General features: G+C 34.1%; 1 protein-coding gene across 4 annotated transcripts in view; it reads right to left on the reverse strand.

The window, feature by feature from the left end:
• PTBP2 (polypyrimidine tract binding protein 2) overlaps nt 1-21,441 on the reverse strand; it is an 87,388-nt gene that overhangs the window by 58,401 nt on the left and 7,546 nt on the right. For all 4 annotated transcript variants that reach the window (XM_046005612.1, XM_046005628.1, XM_046005619.1 and 1 more), the window contains exon 3: nt 2,217-2,292. In XM_046005612.1, coding sequence (XP_045861568.1) covers nt 2,217-2,292 — 76 coding nt within the window. The remainder of the gene's footprint in view (nt 1-2,216; nt 2,293-21,441) is intronic.

Raw genomic sequence — 21,441 nt, forward strand, 5'->3', positions numbered from 1 at the left:
CACTAAACAACCTTTTGGAACCACCATTCTAGCTCTCAGCCCCAAAGCAGCTCAGTTCTGACAGACCATGCAGAGTTCTCAACCTGCACACAGGCAGCCCAGCTATTATTCAAAAATGCTCAATCAGATGAATCCCCACACTGAATTCTGATCCCTGCTCTATGTTTAAACCTCTGGACAGCTACCTTTTCCAGGACCTTCTCCACAAATCCCAGATATCTGAACAGCTTTGAATTCCAATCTGTCTTTTTGGCTCAGTAAGACTTCCATACTCTGCTTAGATTCCCCTTTCCTGTGCTATATAACCCAAGGCAGAAAGCCAAAGTGATTATGGGATTCACCTCATGTGATAATGATCTTATTCCCTTCTTTCAGAAATCATTATCTACTACTGTCCATTAATTCCAGACTACAGTTTTCCAATATACTTTATACAATTTCATAGTTTTTGATTTTGGAGGGCATCTCAGGGGGAGAAGGAAGGCTATTATCAGTTATTCTGTCATAGCCCTACATATTAATTTTTAAAATGTTTCAACTATTCATCACTACATATATTGTTTTAAAAAATGAAACTAGCAAAGCAGCATTACAGACATTTGAACCTGTTTAATTATTTGTATACCATACTTTGACTATCAAAATTATGGCCTAGTGACTTTATTTTATAATCATGGAAAACTAATATATTAATAAAATATGTAAGTAATATAATATATTACTTACATATTATATTATATTATATTTATATAATATATTATATTAATATAATATAATAAAAAATATAAGTAATAAAAAGTAATAAAATAATAACGATGTGTGGGCAAATTCATTTTCACACCATTATGACTATATTTGGTTAAGTACTTCGTTACAGTTTTTATTTAACTGAACTGCCAGTCATGTGCATGTGTGTGCCGAAGTGTACATAACATAAACAATAGCTACCTAAAGTAAATCAAAATGCTTCTAGTCTTTTACAACCCTTTTACTATCCAATACAATTAATTCCTCAAGCAAGTAATTCACGAAAGGAACTCTGGTTTTAGGTAAACAATGTAAAATGCAGGGTTATAAGGTAAACTAATTCAGTTGCTGTTGTCGTCATCATCATCATCAGATTCAAATTTTGGTCCATAAAACTAAACTAGAGTTTACATTTGTTTAGACAGACATTACAAACAACTAACAATGTTATTTCACATATATACAAGAAAAATATCCTAAGTATGAAGATCATAGGGAGAGAACATTAAGGAACTCAAGTCAAAGAATTAAAATATTATTAGAGCAAAGAAAAAAGGGTAAAAACACACACAAAAAAAACAACTATGTAGCTGAATCTTTTTATTTTTATTTAGTTGGGCTTTAGAGCTTGTGGGATGCAGGAATACTTAAAACACAGTAATTCCCTTTATCTGCAGTTTTGCTTTCCATGGTTTCAGTTACCAGTTGTCAAACACAGCCCAGAAGCAGACCTTCTGAAATACTGCACCTTAACACTGTATCACAATGCCTACATCATTCACCTAGTTTCATCTTATCATACAACCATTTTATCATCTCACATCATCTTGGGAAGACAAAGGGTGAGTACACCCTTCATAATACTATTCTGTTATCATTGTTCTATTTTTAGTTTTGTTAATCTCTTAATATGCCCAATTTATAAACTAAGCGTTATCATAGGTATGTATGTATAGGAAAAAGCATAGTATATTTAGGGTTTTATACCACCTGCAGTTTCAGGCATCCACTGTGAGTCTTGGAACATATGCCTCAGGGAAGTGGGGCGGGCGGGGGGGGGGGTGGTGGTGAGGACTATGTAAAAAAAGAATCTAAGACACGCAAACACAAAAACTAAAAACAAAAGTACAAAAGGGGCAAGAATGAGAGCATTTAGAACATGAAAGAAAAAGGTTTATATTTTTGTGATAAAAAAGGCAATAAGACTTAGGTACTTGCCCACAGAAGTCACCAAGTTTAGGTTTTTTACTTTAATACATTCTTTACACACTTCACACAATTTTTTACACATTTTTTACACATATATACTCTATTAAAATTTTACTCTGCAGCATTTCAACAGAAACATTTAAAACACTTAACATAAATTAGAAAAGGCTATTCTCATAAAAGACTAAATTTTAGTTTTACTATTCTGCCCCATAAAATGGCAAATAATTAAGCAACACTGTTAAGAAAGAAACACTTACCTGTAACCACCATGCTGCTCATATTAGAGTTTGGACTACTGAGAACACTGCCTGAGAGTAGTTCGTCAGATCCTCTCTATAAAAAAACAAAAACACATTAGCATAAGACATCTTTAACTTTAACAAATATGAACCTGTCACTTATCTATATTTTTCAAATATTCACTGAAAAACAAATGTCAGGTGTTATACTATTGGGAATAGCTTAAAATTTCAACCCCTAAAAATGAAAAATTAACTCTACTTTCTTGTCAATCTTTCTCCCTTTTCCACAAAGCCGAAAGTTTTTCCTTCTTTCCTTTCACCTAAGTATTGGTTCACTATCAACAATAAAAAATGTTTTCTTTTTCTGCTTTTATTTTTTAAGAGCAGTTTTAGGTTTACAATAAAAATGAGAAGGCAGCAACAGAGATTTCTATATACTCCCTGTCCCCAAACATACACTGTGTCCCTCATTATCAAAACCTCCCAGCACAGTGGTGCAGTTATTACCAAGGATCAACTTGCAGTTACACATCATAATCACTGAAAATTCAGTTTACCTGAGGGTTCACTCTTGATCTGTACATTCACTGGGTTTGAACAAATATACAATGGCATATTTCTATCATTACTGTGTTGTATACAGTATTTTCACTGCCCTAAAAAAATTCTCTATACCCTGCTCTATTCATCCTTCCTCCAACCCCATCCCTGGTGAGGGGGAGTTACTTTAGAAAATAGTGTGGAAGTTTTATAAAACAAATATACTCTTACCACACAATCCAACAACTGTGCACCTTGGTATTTACCCAAAGGAACTGAAAATTCAATGTACACACAAAACCCTGCACGGAGATATTTATAGCAACCTTATTCATAGCTGTCAAGACTTGGGCGCAACCAAAAGTCTTTCAGTAGATTGAATGAATAACTAAACGGTGGTATGTCCAGACAATGGGATATTTTTCTGAAGTAAAACAAAATGGGCTATCAAACCATGAAAAGATAAGGAGAAACCTTAAATCCATGGAATTAATTTCTCTTTAGAGCGTTAACTGTGTCTCAATTCATTATTTTGCAAGTGGATGTCCAATGTTTCCAGCAGCATTTGTTAATGAGACTGTATTTGCTCCATGGTATTGCATTTGAGCCTTCGTCAAAGATAAGTCCCCTGTTTTTACAGGGGGCTCTACACTGGGCTCTCTATTCTGTTCCACTGACCTATTTGTCTATTTTTTCACCAGAAAAAAAATTCACTTGATTATTGCAGCTTCACAGTTTAAGTGCTGAAGTTGGGTAGTGTCAAACCTACAGTCTTGTTTTTCCTCAATATTGTGTTGGTTATTCTGTATCTTCTGTGCCGCCCCCCCCAACTCGCCCAGAAACTTCAGAAACTGCTTGCTGATATCCACAAAATAACTTTCTCTGATTTTGAATGGGATTGCATTAAACCTATAGATAAAGTTGGAAAGAACTGACATCTTGACACTACTGAGTCTTCTTATCCACAAACATGGACTATCTCTCCACTTATTTTGGGTTTATTTCATTCATCAGAATTTTGTAGTTTTTCTCACAAAGATCTTCTATATTTTGTGTTAGATTAATACCTAGCTATTTCATTTTCTGGGATGCTGTCAAGAGTATTGTGTTTTAGGCTACGCTGTTGGGACCCCTCTCATTCTTGAGAGCTTTTTCTGTATCTTCACTTAATATACTTCTATCACTTAAAAAAAAAAAAAGAGTACTGTTTTTCATTTCAAACTGCATCTGTTCATCACTGATACATAGAAAAGCAACTGACTTGTATATTAACTTTGTATCTTGCAATAGTGCATTAGTTCCAGATTTTTTGTCATTTCTTTCAGATTTTCTACACAGGCTATCACTTCATCTGCGAACAATAATTTTATGTTTTGCTTCTTGATCTGTATACCTTTTGTCTCCTTTCCTTGCCCTACCACATTAGCAAAAACTTCCAATAGAATGTTTAAAGGAACTGATGACAGGGAATGTATTTGCCTCCTACCTAATCTTACAAAGTGCTGAGTTTCTGCACATTAAGTATGATGTTAGCTGTAGTTTCTTTGTAGAGTTTTTTTAAAGATTTTATTTATTTATCTGTCAGAGAGAGATGGCTCACGCACAGGAACAGGGAGTGGCAGGCAGAGCAGGCAGAGGGAGAAACAGGCTCCCTGCCAAGCAGAGAGCCCCATGCAGGGCTCCCTCCCAGGACCCTGGGATCATGACCTGAAAAGGCAGATGCTTAATCAACTGAGCCACCCAGGTGCCCCGTAGATGCTTTTTCATTAAGCTGAGGAAGTTCTCCTAAAACTAGAAACTACTTCCAGTTTTTGTAAGTGGATACTGGATTCCGTCAAATGCTTTTTCTGCATCTATTGCTATTATCATGTGATTTTTTCTTTTTTTGGACTGTTGATGTGAGAGATTATCCCAATTTTCACTGTTTTTACAGCCAAGAATGCAATACAGCGTTAAGAAAAGGTGCTCACAGTTTAGCTTCCACCTACCAGCTATGTAACTAGGAAATTACTTAACTATTTTAAGCTTCCTCATTTGTAACATGGAGAGAACATTTACATCAAAATACTTGGGATTAAATGTTATGATACACAAACATTGATTACCAGACAGCATGCCTGGCCCACATGGGCAGTGTTCACTATAATATTCCTAAGTGCCAACCAAGCACAGGGCGCACATATAATTGTTGACTAAGTAAATGAATGAATGCTTATTAACAACTGCCGTAGTTCTCAAAAAACAAAGACTCCCATACTTTTCAAAAGTATACCTGAATTCTTTTCAATACGTCTTATCAGTTTGCTTTTTAGATGTTTGTATGAGTCAAAATGCTTCCATCCCAGTGGATTCATAAGTAAGTCTGGAGATGAGGAGTGACAATCTTAGATCTACTGAAGTATAAAAGAAAGCCTGTAATTCTGATGTGATGCATGCAGGACCCCCTCTCCTTCCTACAATGTATGTTTAAGAATGACAAAGTCTTGTTAATTTCTTTAAAAAAAAAATCCTTTATTTGTGGGCTTTTTTTCTCCCTCAAATTATTTCACACATGCTGCTACAAGAGCAGGTTTAACAGCCTTCATAACTGAGTCAGCAGAATATCAAGTTATTTGAAATTCTAGATATTTTTACCAAAATTACTGAAAATGTTTATAAACATTTTTTTAAATTATGTTGGTCTTTCCACTGAGTATAAAGCTCACCAGTTCTATGCCCAAAATAAGTGATTTTATAGTACTGAAAATATTTGTTTCCACATTAACTGATGGCACAGTTTTATTTGATCTATCTTGGCATAAGCACTTAAGCTGGAAGAGAGATAAAAATCAAATGACTCAGGGCTCCTGGGTGGCTCAGTGGGTTAAAGCCTCTGCCTTCGGCTCAAGTCATGATCCCAGGGTCCTGGGATCAAGCCCGGCATTGGGCTCTCTGCTCTACAGGGAGCCTGCTTCCCTTCCTCTCTCTCTGCCTGCCTCTCTGCCTGCTTGTGATCTCTGTCTGTCAAATAAATAAATAAAATCTTTTAAAAAAAAATCAAGTGACTCAACAAAATAGTGATTGACAGATGTTCCACATTAGTGACTGCTGAAACAAACTGAATTAAAACTTAAATTTGGATTAACAATCTCTATTAAAAATACATATTCTCAAATTTCACCTAAGATGGATGTCAAGTGATGGTAGATTCAATTAAAAAAGGAAATTAAGTGTTAAGATAGACACTGGTGTCCCTTTTTAAATCTGACCACAGAAACTTTTTCTCCTGCGTAACAAAAATAACCATTTCGTGAGAAGTGAACATCACACAAATCAGGAAAATAATATGCAAAGATATGATCTCCATGTAAAAGAAAAAATACAGGTGTAAAAAATAGTATGAGTAGAAAAATTAAATCACATTTTATATTCATTACAGTACTTGAAAGATTTCTAAGTACCATCTACCACTCCCAGGTAGAAGGCCTGCTGAAGCTACCCTGCTGAAGGCAAGCAAGAACTGAAGACTGAGGTAGGTTGAGTAGAGTCCCTGGGTTCTGTTAGGTTTCAGGACTGAGAACTGCCCAAAGACTTTCTTTTCTGGAGAGGAAGGAACCATGACCCAAAGTTATGGGGGCAAGGATGCCAACCAACATCAAGTTCATGAGAAAAAGCTAGATTCTCAGAAAAGCAGGTACTCAGTATTTCTTTAATTAAACACAGAGGTGCTGCCAAGGAGACGTGCACTGGAAGCTAGCTACCTACCAGAAGCTGTGGGGAAGCACTAACTCATACAACGCAATAAAAAATACAGACTACGGATGGCAATGATACACTGAAAGGATCAATAAAAAACAAAATTGAGTTTTAAACAAAATAAAGGTACAAACCTCAGTGTGAGAATAGCCAAAGGAAAAAATAAACAGCACAATTATATATTATCAGACCATGCAGACAAGAACAAAAGCTTAGAAAATAATGAAGCAACAAGATGAAAGAAAGCTGGACCAGTGAATAACCTCATCAAGGAGACTGATACCATTTTCTGAAACCAGCAGGACTTTAGCTTATGAGAAATAAACTTGTCTATTTATAACACTATGTTCTGCATTTAATACAGTAACTTAGCCTTCACCCTAACATATATTTACCTAAAATGTGAAGAAATGGCACTGTAATTTTAACTGGCTATCTCTATAAAGGGGGGGAGGGGAAGGAAAGAAAAAAGAAATTGGATCCATAATACAATACACAAACAAAAAATAATTTTCTGATTGAATTAGAGACCATTGTAAAAGGCATAACTTTAAAAAATTTTTGTAATGTATGAAAATATCTTCATCATCTGAATATGTGGTACTTTTTAAATTAAAACACAAGAAAATGAACCATGAAAACTACTAATAAATTCTCCTACAGAGTGGCCACAAAATCTCTGTAAAAGAAACCATATCCAAACAAGAGATAAAAACTTAAAAACCATTATTAGAGACTTGAGGTTTCCAACACTCAACAGCTAAGATTCCCAAAAGAACAAGGGAAATATTTAAATGGGTAGAAAAAGAACTAATAAATAATTTTAATTATGATGGCACAGAGAACTTGTAGCCATATAAACTCTATCCATTAAAATTAGCAGCTTTTGTTCATCAAAACACAGCATTAGGAAGTGCCAAGGAAAACTACCAACTAGGAGAGAATATATTAGCAACACATATAACCAATAGAAAATCAGTAACAATAATACATAAAAAAACTACAAAACTGGTTAAATTCAAATTTTTATTAGGCAAAGATACAAGTAGGTATTTGACAAAATTTCACAAAAGTAGAAACACTAATGGCCATAAACATATTGAGGTAAAAATAAAGATGTAACACCTCACTAATAATTAGGATAATATAAAGAAAGACCAAAGAAAATATTACACACTAAAATGTTAAAAATTAATGAATTTAATACTTGACCAAAGGCTGATGAGAATATGAAACAGCAAGAACTCTTATATACTAATGTTAACATAAATTGGAGCAATACTTTGAAAAATAATCTAGTATGACCTTGAAAAGCTCAACATACTCTACACATTGTAGCAGTATTTATTCTTAGATATATACTCTCAAAAACTTGCATACATGCACCAAGTAGTACAAAAGTATTCAGAGCAGCACTATTCTTTTTAATTAATTTTTTTATAAACATATAATGTATTTTTATCCCCAGGGATACAGATTTGTGAATCACCAGGTTTACACACTTCACAGCACTCACGATAGCACATACCCTCCCCAATGTCCATAACCCCACCCCCCTCTCCCGGCCCCCCTCCCCCCAGCAACCCTCAGTTTGTTTTGTGAGGTTAAGAGTCACTTATGGTTTGTCTCCCTCCCGATCCCATCTTGTTTCATTTATTCTTCTCCTACCCCCCTAACCCCCCATGTTGCATCTCCACTTCCTCATATCAGGGAGATCATATGGTAGTTGTCTTTCTCCGATTGACTTATTTCACTAAGCATGATACCCTCTAGTTCCATCCACGTCGTTGCAAATGGCAAGATTTTGTTTCTTTTTTTTTTTAAAGAATTGTATGGTTTTTTTTTAAGATTTTATTTATTTGACAGACAGAGATCTCAAGTAGGCAGAGAGGCAGGCAGAGAGAGAGGAGGAAGCAGGCTCCCTGCTGAGCAGAGAGCCCGATGCAGGGCTTGATCCCAGGACCGTGGGATCATGACCTGAGCCGAAGGCAGAGGCTTTAACCCACTGAGCCACCCAGGCACCCCAAGATTTCGTTTCTTTTGATGGCTGCATAGTGTTCCATTGTGTATATATACCACTTCTTTATCCATTCGTCTGTTGATGGACATCTAGGTTCTTTCCATAGTTTGGCTATTATAGACATTGCTGCTATAAACATTCAGGTGCACGTGCCCCTTTGGATCACTACGTTTGTTATCTTTAGGGTAAATACCCAGTAGTGCAATTGCTGGGTCATAGGGTAGCTCTATTTTCAACTTTTTGAGGAACCTCCATGCTGTTTTCCAGAGTGGTTGTACCAACTTGCATTCCCACCAACAATGTAGGAGGGTTCCCCTTTCTCCACATCCTCACCAGCATTTGTCATTTCCTGACTTGTTAATTTTAGCCATTCCAGAGCAGAACTATTCTTAAGTCAAAATGGTATATGAGCCAGGTGAATTCCAACAAGAAAAGAGATACATCAGGGTATTTTCACAGATTAATACTATACTGCAATGAATATTACAGAACTACAAAAGCATAGCTAATAATTTAAAACATCGTTAAAGTAAAACACAAGTCACAGAAAACATAAAACGGGCATACCATTTTCATAAAACTCAAGAAAACGCAGAATAATATATTTTTGCCATATACATGGCAAAATCATATATAAAAAGGATAAAATAATTCTTGGCAGTCACTACTCATGGCAGGGTAGAAGGTAAATTAAACACAAACCATATGCAATAGCATGGGTAATATTCAATTAATTAATTCCAAATATTTAGAAAATTCAAGTCCAAAAAAATCAGAAAATGTGAAGTTCTCCCCAGCTCAAAAATCATTAAATTATAATTCCTTTTCAAAAACTTATACTTATCTGTTTCTAATATTCATAGAAGAGAATCACACCACAAATGCTGCTTCACACGGTCTTCCTTTCATTTAACAAAACAGTTTAGAGATTCTTTAAAAACTCAACACTACTAATATACTTTATCAACATTTTCATCGCATTCTACTATACTGGTGTATCATAGTTTTTTAAGTTCTCAAGCTGTTATGTTTCAGTTACATGCAATTCATCCTTGTATTTAAATACCCATGAAAGTCACAAAAGCAGATCATAATCTATGTAACCAGTAACTTAATAAATTCCATAAAGAAGAAATTGTACAAACCATATTTGCTCAAACACAGTAAGATATTTTGATGAGGAAAAAGAAAAAGAAAAATTCAATTGTTTTAGCTTGATTAAATGAAATTTTGAAATGGTTCCCAAATAACTTGGATCAAAACGAGCATATAAACTTAAAATCAGACTTGAGAAAATTTAGAAAGACATTATCCCCATTTAAAAAAAAAAAAAAAATAGGCAAAGGAGGGGCACCTGGGTGGCTCAGTGGGTTAAGCCTCTTCCTTCAGCTCAAGTAATGATCTCAGAGTCCTGGAATCCAGCCTGGCATCAGACTCTCTGCTCAGCAGGGAGCCTGCTCCCCCACCCCCCACTCTCTGCCTGCCTCTCTGACTACTTGTGATCTCTGTCAAATAAATAAATAAATTCTTTAAAAAAAAATTGGCAAAGGATTAAACTGAAAAGCCATTTCATATTGCTCACAATAAAAACCAATTCAAATTAATACATTTACGTGCCATCTCATGTATCAGACTAGCAAAACCCCAATCACTGAACAGGCTACTGGGCTACTGGGCTACAGGCAGGCTACTGGGAACAGAGACCCTCATGTACTTTCTATATAGCGGTACCAGGAAAAAAAAAAAATTCCATGTATAGCCATGGAATGATTTCCAGGATACACTTATCATTAAAAGGAAGTTACAGCTGTTATAGTCTGTGTACACTGCCACTTTCTCTCTAGGGTGATGGGAGGGAGAATGTAGGAAGCAGTTCACGTTTGTTTATATTGGATAAGAGCATAAACCAAAAATTAATGAAAATGATATCTATAATGGGATAGAAACAGCAAATTAGAGTAGACAGGAATTTAAGGATCATTATAAATGTAGTTTGTTTTACTTTCACTTGGGAAAATTAAGCCAAAAATAGGGGGATTCTTAAAAATCAAAAGCAAAATGAAACCATTAAACCTAACTATCAACTTGGTAGTACAACCACACATAGAATTCTCTCAATAAACTTCAGAATTCTGTAATTACACTCTAAGGACAAAAGTAACTTCAAAGAACCTCAAACTATATTCAGTGTAGTACTGATGTTCCTTTAAAAAAAAAAAACTAGTATACATATGCAGTATTTTGTTAATATTAGCAAGCAAAAACATTCAATGTACAAGAGGTACAAATATAAAATCAGAAAAGTAAAAATTATAAAGTTAATTATGAACTGACAATAACAAATGAGCTCACAGTATTTGTCTTCAAAACTGGCTCTGTCCACTAAAAGAGCTCTGAAGTAATAACAACCTAACAGCAATTAACACCTTTGCTCTCACATTACTGTGGTCTCTAAGGACCACTACCCATCCAAAGGAACCAGAATTTTCGTAAAGAAATGGCTAACAGAGTCTGGACCAAGAAATGGTACTTCAAGCAATTAAGTATCAAAGCTATCCCTGTTATGAGTTCTTACTGCCTCAAGATAAACAAAGAATGATCACTGCAGTAAGACTGCAAAATAAATGTAAAAGTCCTTGCCACCACAATGATTCTAACAACAACAAAAAAAACTCACAGTGGCTAAACTGGAGATTACTACAATCAGGAAATGTTTTTAAAGTCAAAATCTAACCTGTTTTCTTATAAAAAAGGATATTCCAGTATGACAAATACTTGATGTAAAAAGTTAACAGAGGAATCTGAAGTATGCAGGAGTAAAAAAGTAACCGTATTTGCAATGCCCAATGAACTACAATCGTTAGCTAATAAAACCAAGGTGAAAGAATGATGGAGCACATTTATCAGTAGGTTTGGGTTTTGTCTTTGCATCACAAAGACAAAACCCAAACCTACTGATAAATGTTGACATCACAAAGATAATTAAACAATTCCTCCCGGTGTGATACAATAGGAATTACAAAGAGCGCCATCTACAAAATATCCTTGCTAAAAAGTAAGCCAGAATCTGATCAAGCCTCATCTCAAGAAATAGGGTTTGAGGAACATATAAAATGACAAGGAGGTATAATCACCGAAATCAACAAAATAGAAAATTACATAGATGACCCAGTTTCTCTAATAATCAATAAAAGAAAAAGCAATAACGGGAGAGGGGAAGTAAACTGATTTATAAAGAGACTTAAAAGGCATTCACTAGGGGGGCCTGGGTGGCTCAGTGGTTAAGCCTCTGCCTTACACTTAGGTCATGATCTCAGGGTCCTGGGATCAAGCCCCACATGGGGCTTTCTGCTCAGTGGGGAGCCTGCACACCCCCCCCCCCACTTGCCTCTCTGCCTACTTGTGATCTCTATCAAATAAATAAAATCTTTAAAAAATGTTAAAAAAAATTTTTTTTAAAAAGGCATTAACTAAATCAACATACTGACTTCCCTGATTCCTGATTTGAAAGGGGGGAAAGACATCTTCAAGGCAATTGGGAAATTTGGACTACTACTGGAAATTAGATTATATTAACGAACTATTTTATATTTTATTTAAGTATAACAATGGTATAAATATCATCCTTAGGAGATTACATCTGTTAGACACACACAATAAAATACTTAGGGATGGTATGAAATTATCTAGATTTCCTTTAAAGGATTTGTGTATTACTGTACCATTCATACCACTTTTATGTTATCTTGAATGTTTAATAATGAAGCTTAAAAAATTAAAATGAAAAACTTTGACAAATATATGGAAAGACATTTTGTGCTCACGGATTAGAAAAATCAATACTGTTAAAATGTTCATACTACCCAAAGCAATCTACAGTTTCAATGCAATCCCTATCAAAATTCCAGTGGCATTTTTCACAGACAGACCACACAATCCTACTATTTGTATGGAACTTCAAAGGACCCATATAGCCAAAGCAATTTTGAGAAAGAACAAGAAAGTCGGAGGCATCACACTTCCTGATTTCAAACTAGTAATCAAAATAGGATGGTACTGGCATAAAAAACAGATACATAGATCAATGGAACAAAAATCCCACATATTTAGGGTCAATTAGTTTAAGACAAAGAAGCCAAAAACATAAAATAGGGAAACAAAGTCTATTCAATAAATGATACTAGGAAAACTGAACAGCTACATGCAAAAGAATGAAACTAGACTACTACCTCATACCATACACAAAATTTAACTCAAAACAGATTAAGTACTTGAAAATAACACCTGCAACCTTAAAACTCCTAGAAAAAACATAGGTGATAAGCTCCTTAACACAGCCTAGGTAATGATTTTTTGGATTTGACACAAAAGCAAAGGCAACCTAAAGACCTCCAGAATGTGAGAAAATATTTGCAAGTCATAAACAGTTGTCCCCTCTTATCTATAGTTTCAGTTACACTGGTCAACCGCAGTCTGGAAGCAGATGATCCCTCTTCGGAAGTACTGTCAGAAGGTCAATACCATCCTAATCCTACATCACAATGCCTATGTCATTCACTCACTTCATCTCATCACGTAGCCATTTTATCGAATCACAAGAAGGGTGAGTAAGTACAGTACAATAAAACATTCTGAGAGAGAGAGAGAGATCAAATTCACCTAACTATAAATGGTACTATTTTATTACTTATTGTTGCTAATCGCTTACTGTACCTCATTTGTAAGTTAAAGTTTACAACTATGCATGTAGAACAAAAAACTCAATATATATAGAATTAAGTACTATTTAATTTTAGGCATCCACTGGATAGAATGTACCCCCTGGGAATAAGAGGATACTATGGTACTTGATAATATTCAAGAATTATAATATAAAGAACTCATATGACTCAGAAAAAAATAAAACAATTAAAAATGGGCAGATGATCTGAATAAACATCTTTCCAAAGAAGACAGGTATATGGCCAATAGGTATGTAAGAAAGTGCTCAACATCAAAGATCATCAGAGTTATGCAATTCAAAACCACAATGAAGTACCACTTCACACCTGTTAGAAAGGCTATTATCAAAAAGACAAGAAATAGAAAGTGTTGGTGAGAATGTGGAAAAAAGAGATTCCTTGTGTACTACTGGTAGGAATGTAAACTGGTGCAGCCACTATGGAAAACAGTAAATGTCCCACCCAAGAATTTTTTTAAAAGTATCGTTATACAATCTAGCAATCCCACTCCTGGGAATTTACCCAAAGGAGAGGAAATCACTATCTCAAAAAAGATACCTGCATCCCCATGTTCACTGCAGAGTTTACAACCACGCCATGGAAACTAACCTAAATGTCCTTCGATGGATGAATGGATAAAGACAATGTGGTGTGGAATATTAATCAGGCATTAAAAAAAAAAAAAAAAAAAAGGAAATCCTACCATTTACAACAACATGGATGGACCTTGAGGGTATTATGCTAAGTCAGAGAAAGACAAATACTGTATGTATGATCTCACTTATATGTAAAATCTGATTTAAAAAAAAAACAAAAACTAAAAACTAAAAACTGAACTCACATATACAAAAAACAGACGGGTGGTTGCAAGAGGTGGAGGATAGACAAAATCGATGAAGGCGGCCAAAACATGCAAGTTATGTTTTGTTGGCAGTTATAAGATAAATGAATCCTGGGATGCAATGAACAGCACTGTTACTGTTTACTCTATTGTACGCGTTGAAGAGCTAATAGAGTAAAATCTTAAAAATTCTCATTATAAGGAAAAAAATTTTTAACTATATGTGGTGATATATTTCTCACCACATACAGTTAACTAAACCTACCCAGGTAATTGTCCTATAACATACACATATATCAAATCATTATGCTGTACATGTGAAACAGCATTATATGTCAATTATTTCTCAGCTTAAAAGAGACCTCTAAAAGCAAAAACTTATTGCCAAAAGTATCACCTAATTTTCCTTCATCTTGAATGTATTTTTTAAACAAGAAAGTCAATGAGTTCAGGATCTAAAGTGGACTAAAAAACAAGTCTGGCATGAAGCAGAAAAATAAGGATAAAAACAGAGATTAAGGGACGCCTGGGTGGCTCAGTTGGTTAAGCAGCTGCCTTCAGCTCAGGTCATGATCCCACCGTCCTGGGATCGAGTCCCACATCGGGCTCCTTGCTCGGCAGGGAGCCTGCTTCTCCCTCTGCTGGCCACTCTGTCTGCTTGTGCTCACTCTCGCTCCTCTCTCTGACAAATAAATAAATAAAATCTTAAAAAAAAAAAACAAACAGAGATTAATGAATTATGGAAACAAAAAAAATAGAAAAGCTGGTTCTTTGTACAGACTAGTAAAATAATGTCTCTGACAAGAGAAATAAACAGAATATAAATGTATAATATTAGCAATACAAAGCAGAGAATTTTAAAAATGCTAAACAATTCTGAGAAATCTGAAGCCCAGTAAAACATAATTTTCTAGGAAAACACTGAATAAACCACTAACTTTGGAAGAAATTGAACTATTTGTCAAAGAAGTATCCCCCTTTCCTCACCCTTTACATATAAGCTGCTTAAAATCCTTGTAATACACAGGGGAAAGGATGGAAGTACGTATAGTGCTGACTAACTTGGGTAAAATCACTGCTGATTTAATTTATTTTCCTTTTTAACCTAAAGCATTAAGCGTAACCTCAATAATTACAGAAAATGTTATACGGAAGAAGAGTTAAATTTCTCAAAGAGATGTTATAGGTCTCTTTGAGTTCAAGTATTGCTATCTTATTGTATTGGTAATGTAAATACTGCCCCCATTATCTTATAAACTTAGTTCAATACACTAGAAACCCAAAGTCTTCATGGAACTCAGCCAAATGATCTTAAAATACACATGATAAAGAAAATGTTCTTCAAAACAATTCTGAAGAACAAAGTTGTGAAATTCACCCCACAAGATTCCAAGATGCTTCAGTAAATTAAGACACAATGGTACAAATAAACAATGAAAGAGAATAGATAATCCAGAAACAGTTCCATGCATGTATGGAAACCTGAGAGCTGACCTGCAGATCACTGGGGAAAAAACATGAACTATTCAATTAAGTTAATACTAAATCTGTTACCCATAAGGGAAAAAAAAAATCATTAAACCTTGATCATATACTATACAAAAATTAAATTTCAGGTAGACTGAGGCCTTAAATATAAAACCAAAAATTTCAAAATAAAATCACTGTATGTAAGAACCCAAGTTAAAGAAAAATTTCTTAAAACCAAAACATAAATGTGATGTTAAAATTTCCGAATTCTAGTCATCAATTAAAAAAACAAAAAACAAGCCATAAACTTGAGTTAATTATAGTATATGTAAGCTACCTGGCTTTAGTATCCACAATATATAAAAACTCCGAGGAAAAAGACTAAAAATTACATTAAAAAGAAAATGGACCGACTGTATAAACAGGTACTTAACAGACTCGAAACATTAATGGCCTATAAACTAAGAAAATGTATCATTCATACTCAGGGAATTCAAGCTTAAACAAGACATCATTAACATGTTCCTTAGATGAACAATTAAAAAGTCCAACAATGCCAATTATCAGAAAAGATGTGCAGAAACAATTTCTCATACACTGCTAGTAGAGTATCAATTAGTACAACCACTTAGAAATGCAACATGTAAGTAAATTGAAAATAGACACACACTATAATCCAGTGATTCCACCTCCAGAGAAACTTGAATAGTAACATTTATTGATATATGCACAAGAATACTCACAATTTATAACAGGAAAAATTTAGAAACAACCTCAGGTTGTTTCTATCAATAGGGTAATGGTACACTCATATCACATACCATATGGCAATGAAAGCAAATGAATTAGAGTCACATATAAGATTAGGTTAAAAAAACAAAACAGAAAGGACAAGTTACAGAATACACACAGTATGTGGCCCACAGACATAAGCTAAACATATAAAACAAAACCATATATTGCTTAACATACAAAAAGATAAATAACACACACAGGGAAAGTATACATAGGAAAGGTAAACACCAAATTCAAGATAATAGTTACCTAAGGTAAAAGTAGAGGGAAAGTATATAGAGGATGCAATGAACTGAACGTTAATGATGCCTAAAATTCACATGCTGAAGTTATAACTCCCAATATCAAGGTATTTGGAAAATGGAGACTTTGGGAGATTATTAGGGTTAAATGAGACCCAACTCCATGCCCTCCAAAATTCTACATTTTCAAAGGAATCCTCCACAGAACCTTTAATACCATTAAAATGAATTCACTTTGCATCCTATTATTTTACCTTTATTCCCCCAACTTCTTTTGTATGTCTTTAATTTTAGTCACCCCCATTCTCCAATTATCTTAGAAGTTATATGCTCTTATCCCTATTTTTACTATGCTGACCCTTACAGTTTTAAAATGTAATCTTAACTGATTCACTTTGGACTTGAAATTTCCATCCTCCAGACTGGTAATGTCCAAAAGAAATGTAAGATGAGCAACTCATAAGATCTTACAAATGTTCTAATAACCATATTTTAGAAAGTAAAAAAGATACAAATGATATTTAATTCAAAATATTGTCAACATGTAATAGGTATAAAAATTACATTCTTTTTTTATCATTAAGTTTTGGAAATTTATGTGCATTTTACAACTGGAGATTAGTTTAGACTAGTCACACATCAATAACCATGTATGACTAGTTGCTACTATAATGGACAACACAGCTCAAAACAATACTACAATCATCGGAACTTAAACATCAGCTACTTGATACTCCCTTTTCTGTTATTATGATTTAATATTTTTAGTCCTATTATTTAAAACCCAAATCAATCACTGCCATTATTTCTTATACTGCAATTAAATTTACCCACAGTCCTACCAATTTCTTGGTTAACCTTACTTCTCCCACCTCAAAACCTCCTTTCTGGAGGCATTGACCTTTCTAAAGTACAACCTCTAGAAATTCTTCAGTGGGTCTGTTGATCAGTATCCCCAATTGCTTTTCTTGGCAGAGAGGAAGTGGCTGAAGTGCTTCTGACAATGTCACTATATTGTTTTTCTCTCTAAGTGATAATAAAGCTGATTATAGAATAATAGGTAGTTATTTTCATTCAACACCTTGAAGATACTATTTCACTATCTTCTGCACCCCTATGTTGAAGCAGCATATTGTGTCTTTCCAGTTTTTATCCTTTCTTAAGAAATCTTATTTATCTATGGCTGCTTTAAAGAGCTCTGTGTCTGATGGTCTGCTCTTTAACCATGATGTGTCTTAAGTTTTCGTATGCTTCCTAAACCTAAAAATGCATAAAGCTCATCAATTCTGGAAAATTATGACTCTTCTATTTTAAACTTTCATATTCTGCTTCTCTTTGCAATCTTTACTTTCTCTTTCTGGTACTCTAATTAGATACTTGTTAGAATTCCTCTTCCTTTCCTCTGTATCTTTTAACCCCTCAACTATTTTCATCTTTTTGTTGCTCTTTGTTAAATCGAGTAATTTTTATCTTACAGTTAACCAATTCTCTCTTTAGTGTTATCTGACTAGGTGTTTTTAACGCAGATTCCAGGTTCTCTTAAAAATTTAAAATGTACACTTGAGAGGGCACCTGGCTGGCTCAGTGAGAGGGGCATGTGACTCTTGATTATGGAATCATGTGTTTCAGCCCCACACAAGGCACAGATATTACTAAAATAATAATAATAATAAACTATTTTTAAATGATGTACACTTGAAACTAATACTATAGGTTAACTACACTTCAATTTAAAAAATTTAACTCTTAAAAACAAAAAATTATCTCTGATAGCTATGTAAAAAATTTATATTAATTGGCATCCAGAGGTGGTGCACCTTCCAAATAAGGTATATAAAGAACTATAGTAACAACCATGATCATCATTTGAGCACTTATGTGCCCTTCTGTGCTAAATTTTATGTTATCTCATCTTCAAAATAACTTTTGAGGTAGGTCCTATTAAATTAAAACCATTTAAAAATTTGTTAAACTAAAGCTTAGAGATTACCTTCAATGTTATAGAGGCCAAACCCTAGCTTACTAGCAAATTCTAGATCACATGTTCTTAACTTAACAAAACCTCCATTGAAAAAAACATTCTTGTCCACCATCAATAATTTCAATTTACATTAAATATTGTGTTTCTATTATACAAATTATAAGTGAACTTTAAGATACACTTCTTTTACATATTAAGAAAACTGATGAACAGATATTTACTGTGCACAGGCTATGCTGACCACAAACAAAGAGAAAGAAGTTATTACAAGAAATATTACTGGGAATAACACTATACATACACACACACGCACACACACATCATGCAACACATGTCTTCTAATGAAAAAGCATACCAGAGCTTATAAAATATTACCAAAAAACAAGCAAAAATAGAATATGATAGTCTCTAGATCCAATACCCATGATACACGAACATTTTAAATTACAACATCAGAACACAATCAGTAGATGCAGACTGGGGCAACTCTGTGGGACCAACAAGTTTTCTTCAAAAATAAAAGGCAATGTAAAACCAAACCAAACCAAACAACCCACAGAGATGAAAGGAGAACTTGCAGATTAAAAGAAATAAAACAGGCATATCGATATACTGAATGTGTTCATCTTACTTGATCCTGATCTTTCCCTCCCACTAAAAAAAAAAAAAGAAAAAACTGTAAAAATACTGACTTTTATGAGACAAGTAAAATTTTAACACAGATTTGGCACTTGATAACATTAAGGAATTGTTCATTTTTTTGGACACCCTAACAGTATTGTGGTTATATTTTTTAAAAAAAGGAAACAGGAGAGAAAGAGAGAGTCCTTTTCTTTTAGAGACACACCAAAACATTCACAAATAAAATAATACAGGGGTGCCTGGGTGGCTCAGTCAGTTAAGCATCTGACTCTTGATTGCAGCTCAGGTTATGACCTCAGGGTCATGAAATCAAGTCCCATGTCAGGCTCCATGCTCATCTTGGAGCCTGCTTAAGATTCTTTCTCTCCCCTTCCTTATCCTATGTCCCTACCACCTGCTGAAGCACTCTCTCTCTCTAAAAAAAATAATAGTAATAATGAAAATACAGTATTTGCAACTTGTCTCAAAATACTACAGGAAGAGAAAAGTAGAATGGATATCACAAATTTTACCAATGGTTTATTGATGATTACTGGGACTAAGTGACAGGTAAATATTGGTTCATGATAACTACTGCCTTTTTCTATGTTCAAAATTCACAATATATTAAAGGAATCATTCTTCAAAAACACTCATGTCATAAGTTTCTGTGACACTTTATTACTTCTAAAGTAAAAACACTACTTAGCCACGTTAGCCCCTACTGCAGTACATCTAAAACTAAGAAAGCTATTACAATTTAGTAATACGAATCGACCAAATAAGAGATCAAAATATTAACATTTACAAAGACTCATTATTCTAATTCATAGCATTTCAAGTAATACCAAAACCAATCTTCAGAGTTCATTCTCCAAATTCCAAAAACAGCGTAACAGCGAGCTACTTTTGTGAATGGGAACTTAAAGGTATATAGAGTAGTGCTTACCAGATGAAGTACAAATTTCATAACCTGCACTTGAGGCTTTCTACAACATATTGCCATCTTCTCTTTCTCTCATATCCATACACAAACCCTTATGCAAACCTACTGCTACAGAAGCTATTCAGGGTTTGTGAATTTGCACCAGCCCATCAACACAATTTTGGCCATGTCATTCCCTCAACATATATTACTTACCTCCTATCCCAAATTATTTACAATGCATATATCACAACTCAGATCTTTTGTGAACTCTACTCAGATCCTACCAAACCAAATCAACCTCTCCTATCATGGCCATCTGACACATGCTTAGGTACTCAACTCTTCAACTACACGCGGTCCTAAAACACATAGCTCTTTCATATTTACAGCAAAAAGGAAGAAAGTTGTAAAATAAAATTGGTGTCAAGCCAGAGACCCTTTAGGAGTTATCAATTATTTACTGAGTATGTACTACTTAACACGTACTATTGATGATGGAGGACCAATAAAACAACTTGTTGTTGAATACCTCTACCCTCAAGAAGCATATATTCTCTCAGCCTTTGAGTTACAAATTAACAATGTTGTCATTTAGTAGACACACTAAAAAGCTCTGCAACTGGAAATTCTAATGTAAATACCTAAGCATGAATATCTATACAGCATTTTAAGAAATATCAGAATCTAAAATCCCCAAAAAAAGTTTTCAATAACATACCTATTATAAACAATCACTTATGTTCAATTGTTAACAAGTAACAGTTGGCATTATTCATTGCAACTATCTAAACAGGCAATGTTGATAAATTCAAGAGCTATACCAAAACTTATACAGTAAGTTCAGCACTTTACAACCAGTGCTTTCAAAATATTAGTGAAATCCAACTTGGAAAATGCTAACAACTTATTTTAACAACTACATTCTTTATTAATTGTCCAGTCTTAAAGGCTTCCTTTAGTTCATTTAGAAGAGAACTATAACAAATTTCACTATTTAAAATTTCCATCCAAAAAGTTAACATTTTACTATACTGAGTAGCATCTGGAATTACTACGCAATCACTTCAGGAATTTTTGTTTTCCTACATAACAGTCCAATTACTTTGCAAAGATTTCACATGCGCAAATGGTTAAGGGTATAGAAATGAAACCCTGAAATTACAAATTACAAGAAATGTAAAAAACCATTTTAAAGAAATGCAAATCTTTTATTAAAAATTTACAAATTTCCTTTTATACTCTCACTAGGCTAACCAAAAAAGGAGTCTCAAATCAACTGAGTAACTACAGCAAATTTATAAAGATAATGAAAAATGAAATTTCAACATATCCTAAAGCTATAAAAT

The sequence above is a fragment of the Meles meles genome, chromosome 1 (assembly GCF_922984935.1).
Source record: "Meles meles chromosome 1, mMelMel3.1 paternal haplotype, whole genome shotgun sequence".
NCBI classification, from domain to species: domain Eukaryota; kingdom Metazoa; phylum Chordata; class Mammalia; order Carnivora; family Mustelidae; genus Meles; species Meles meles.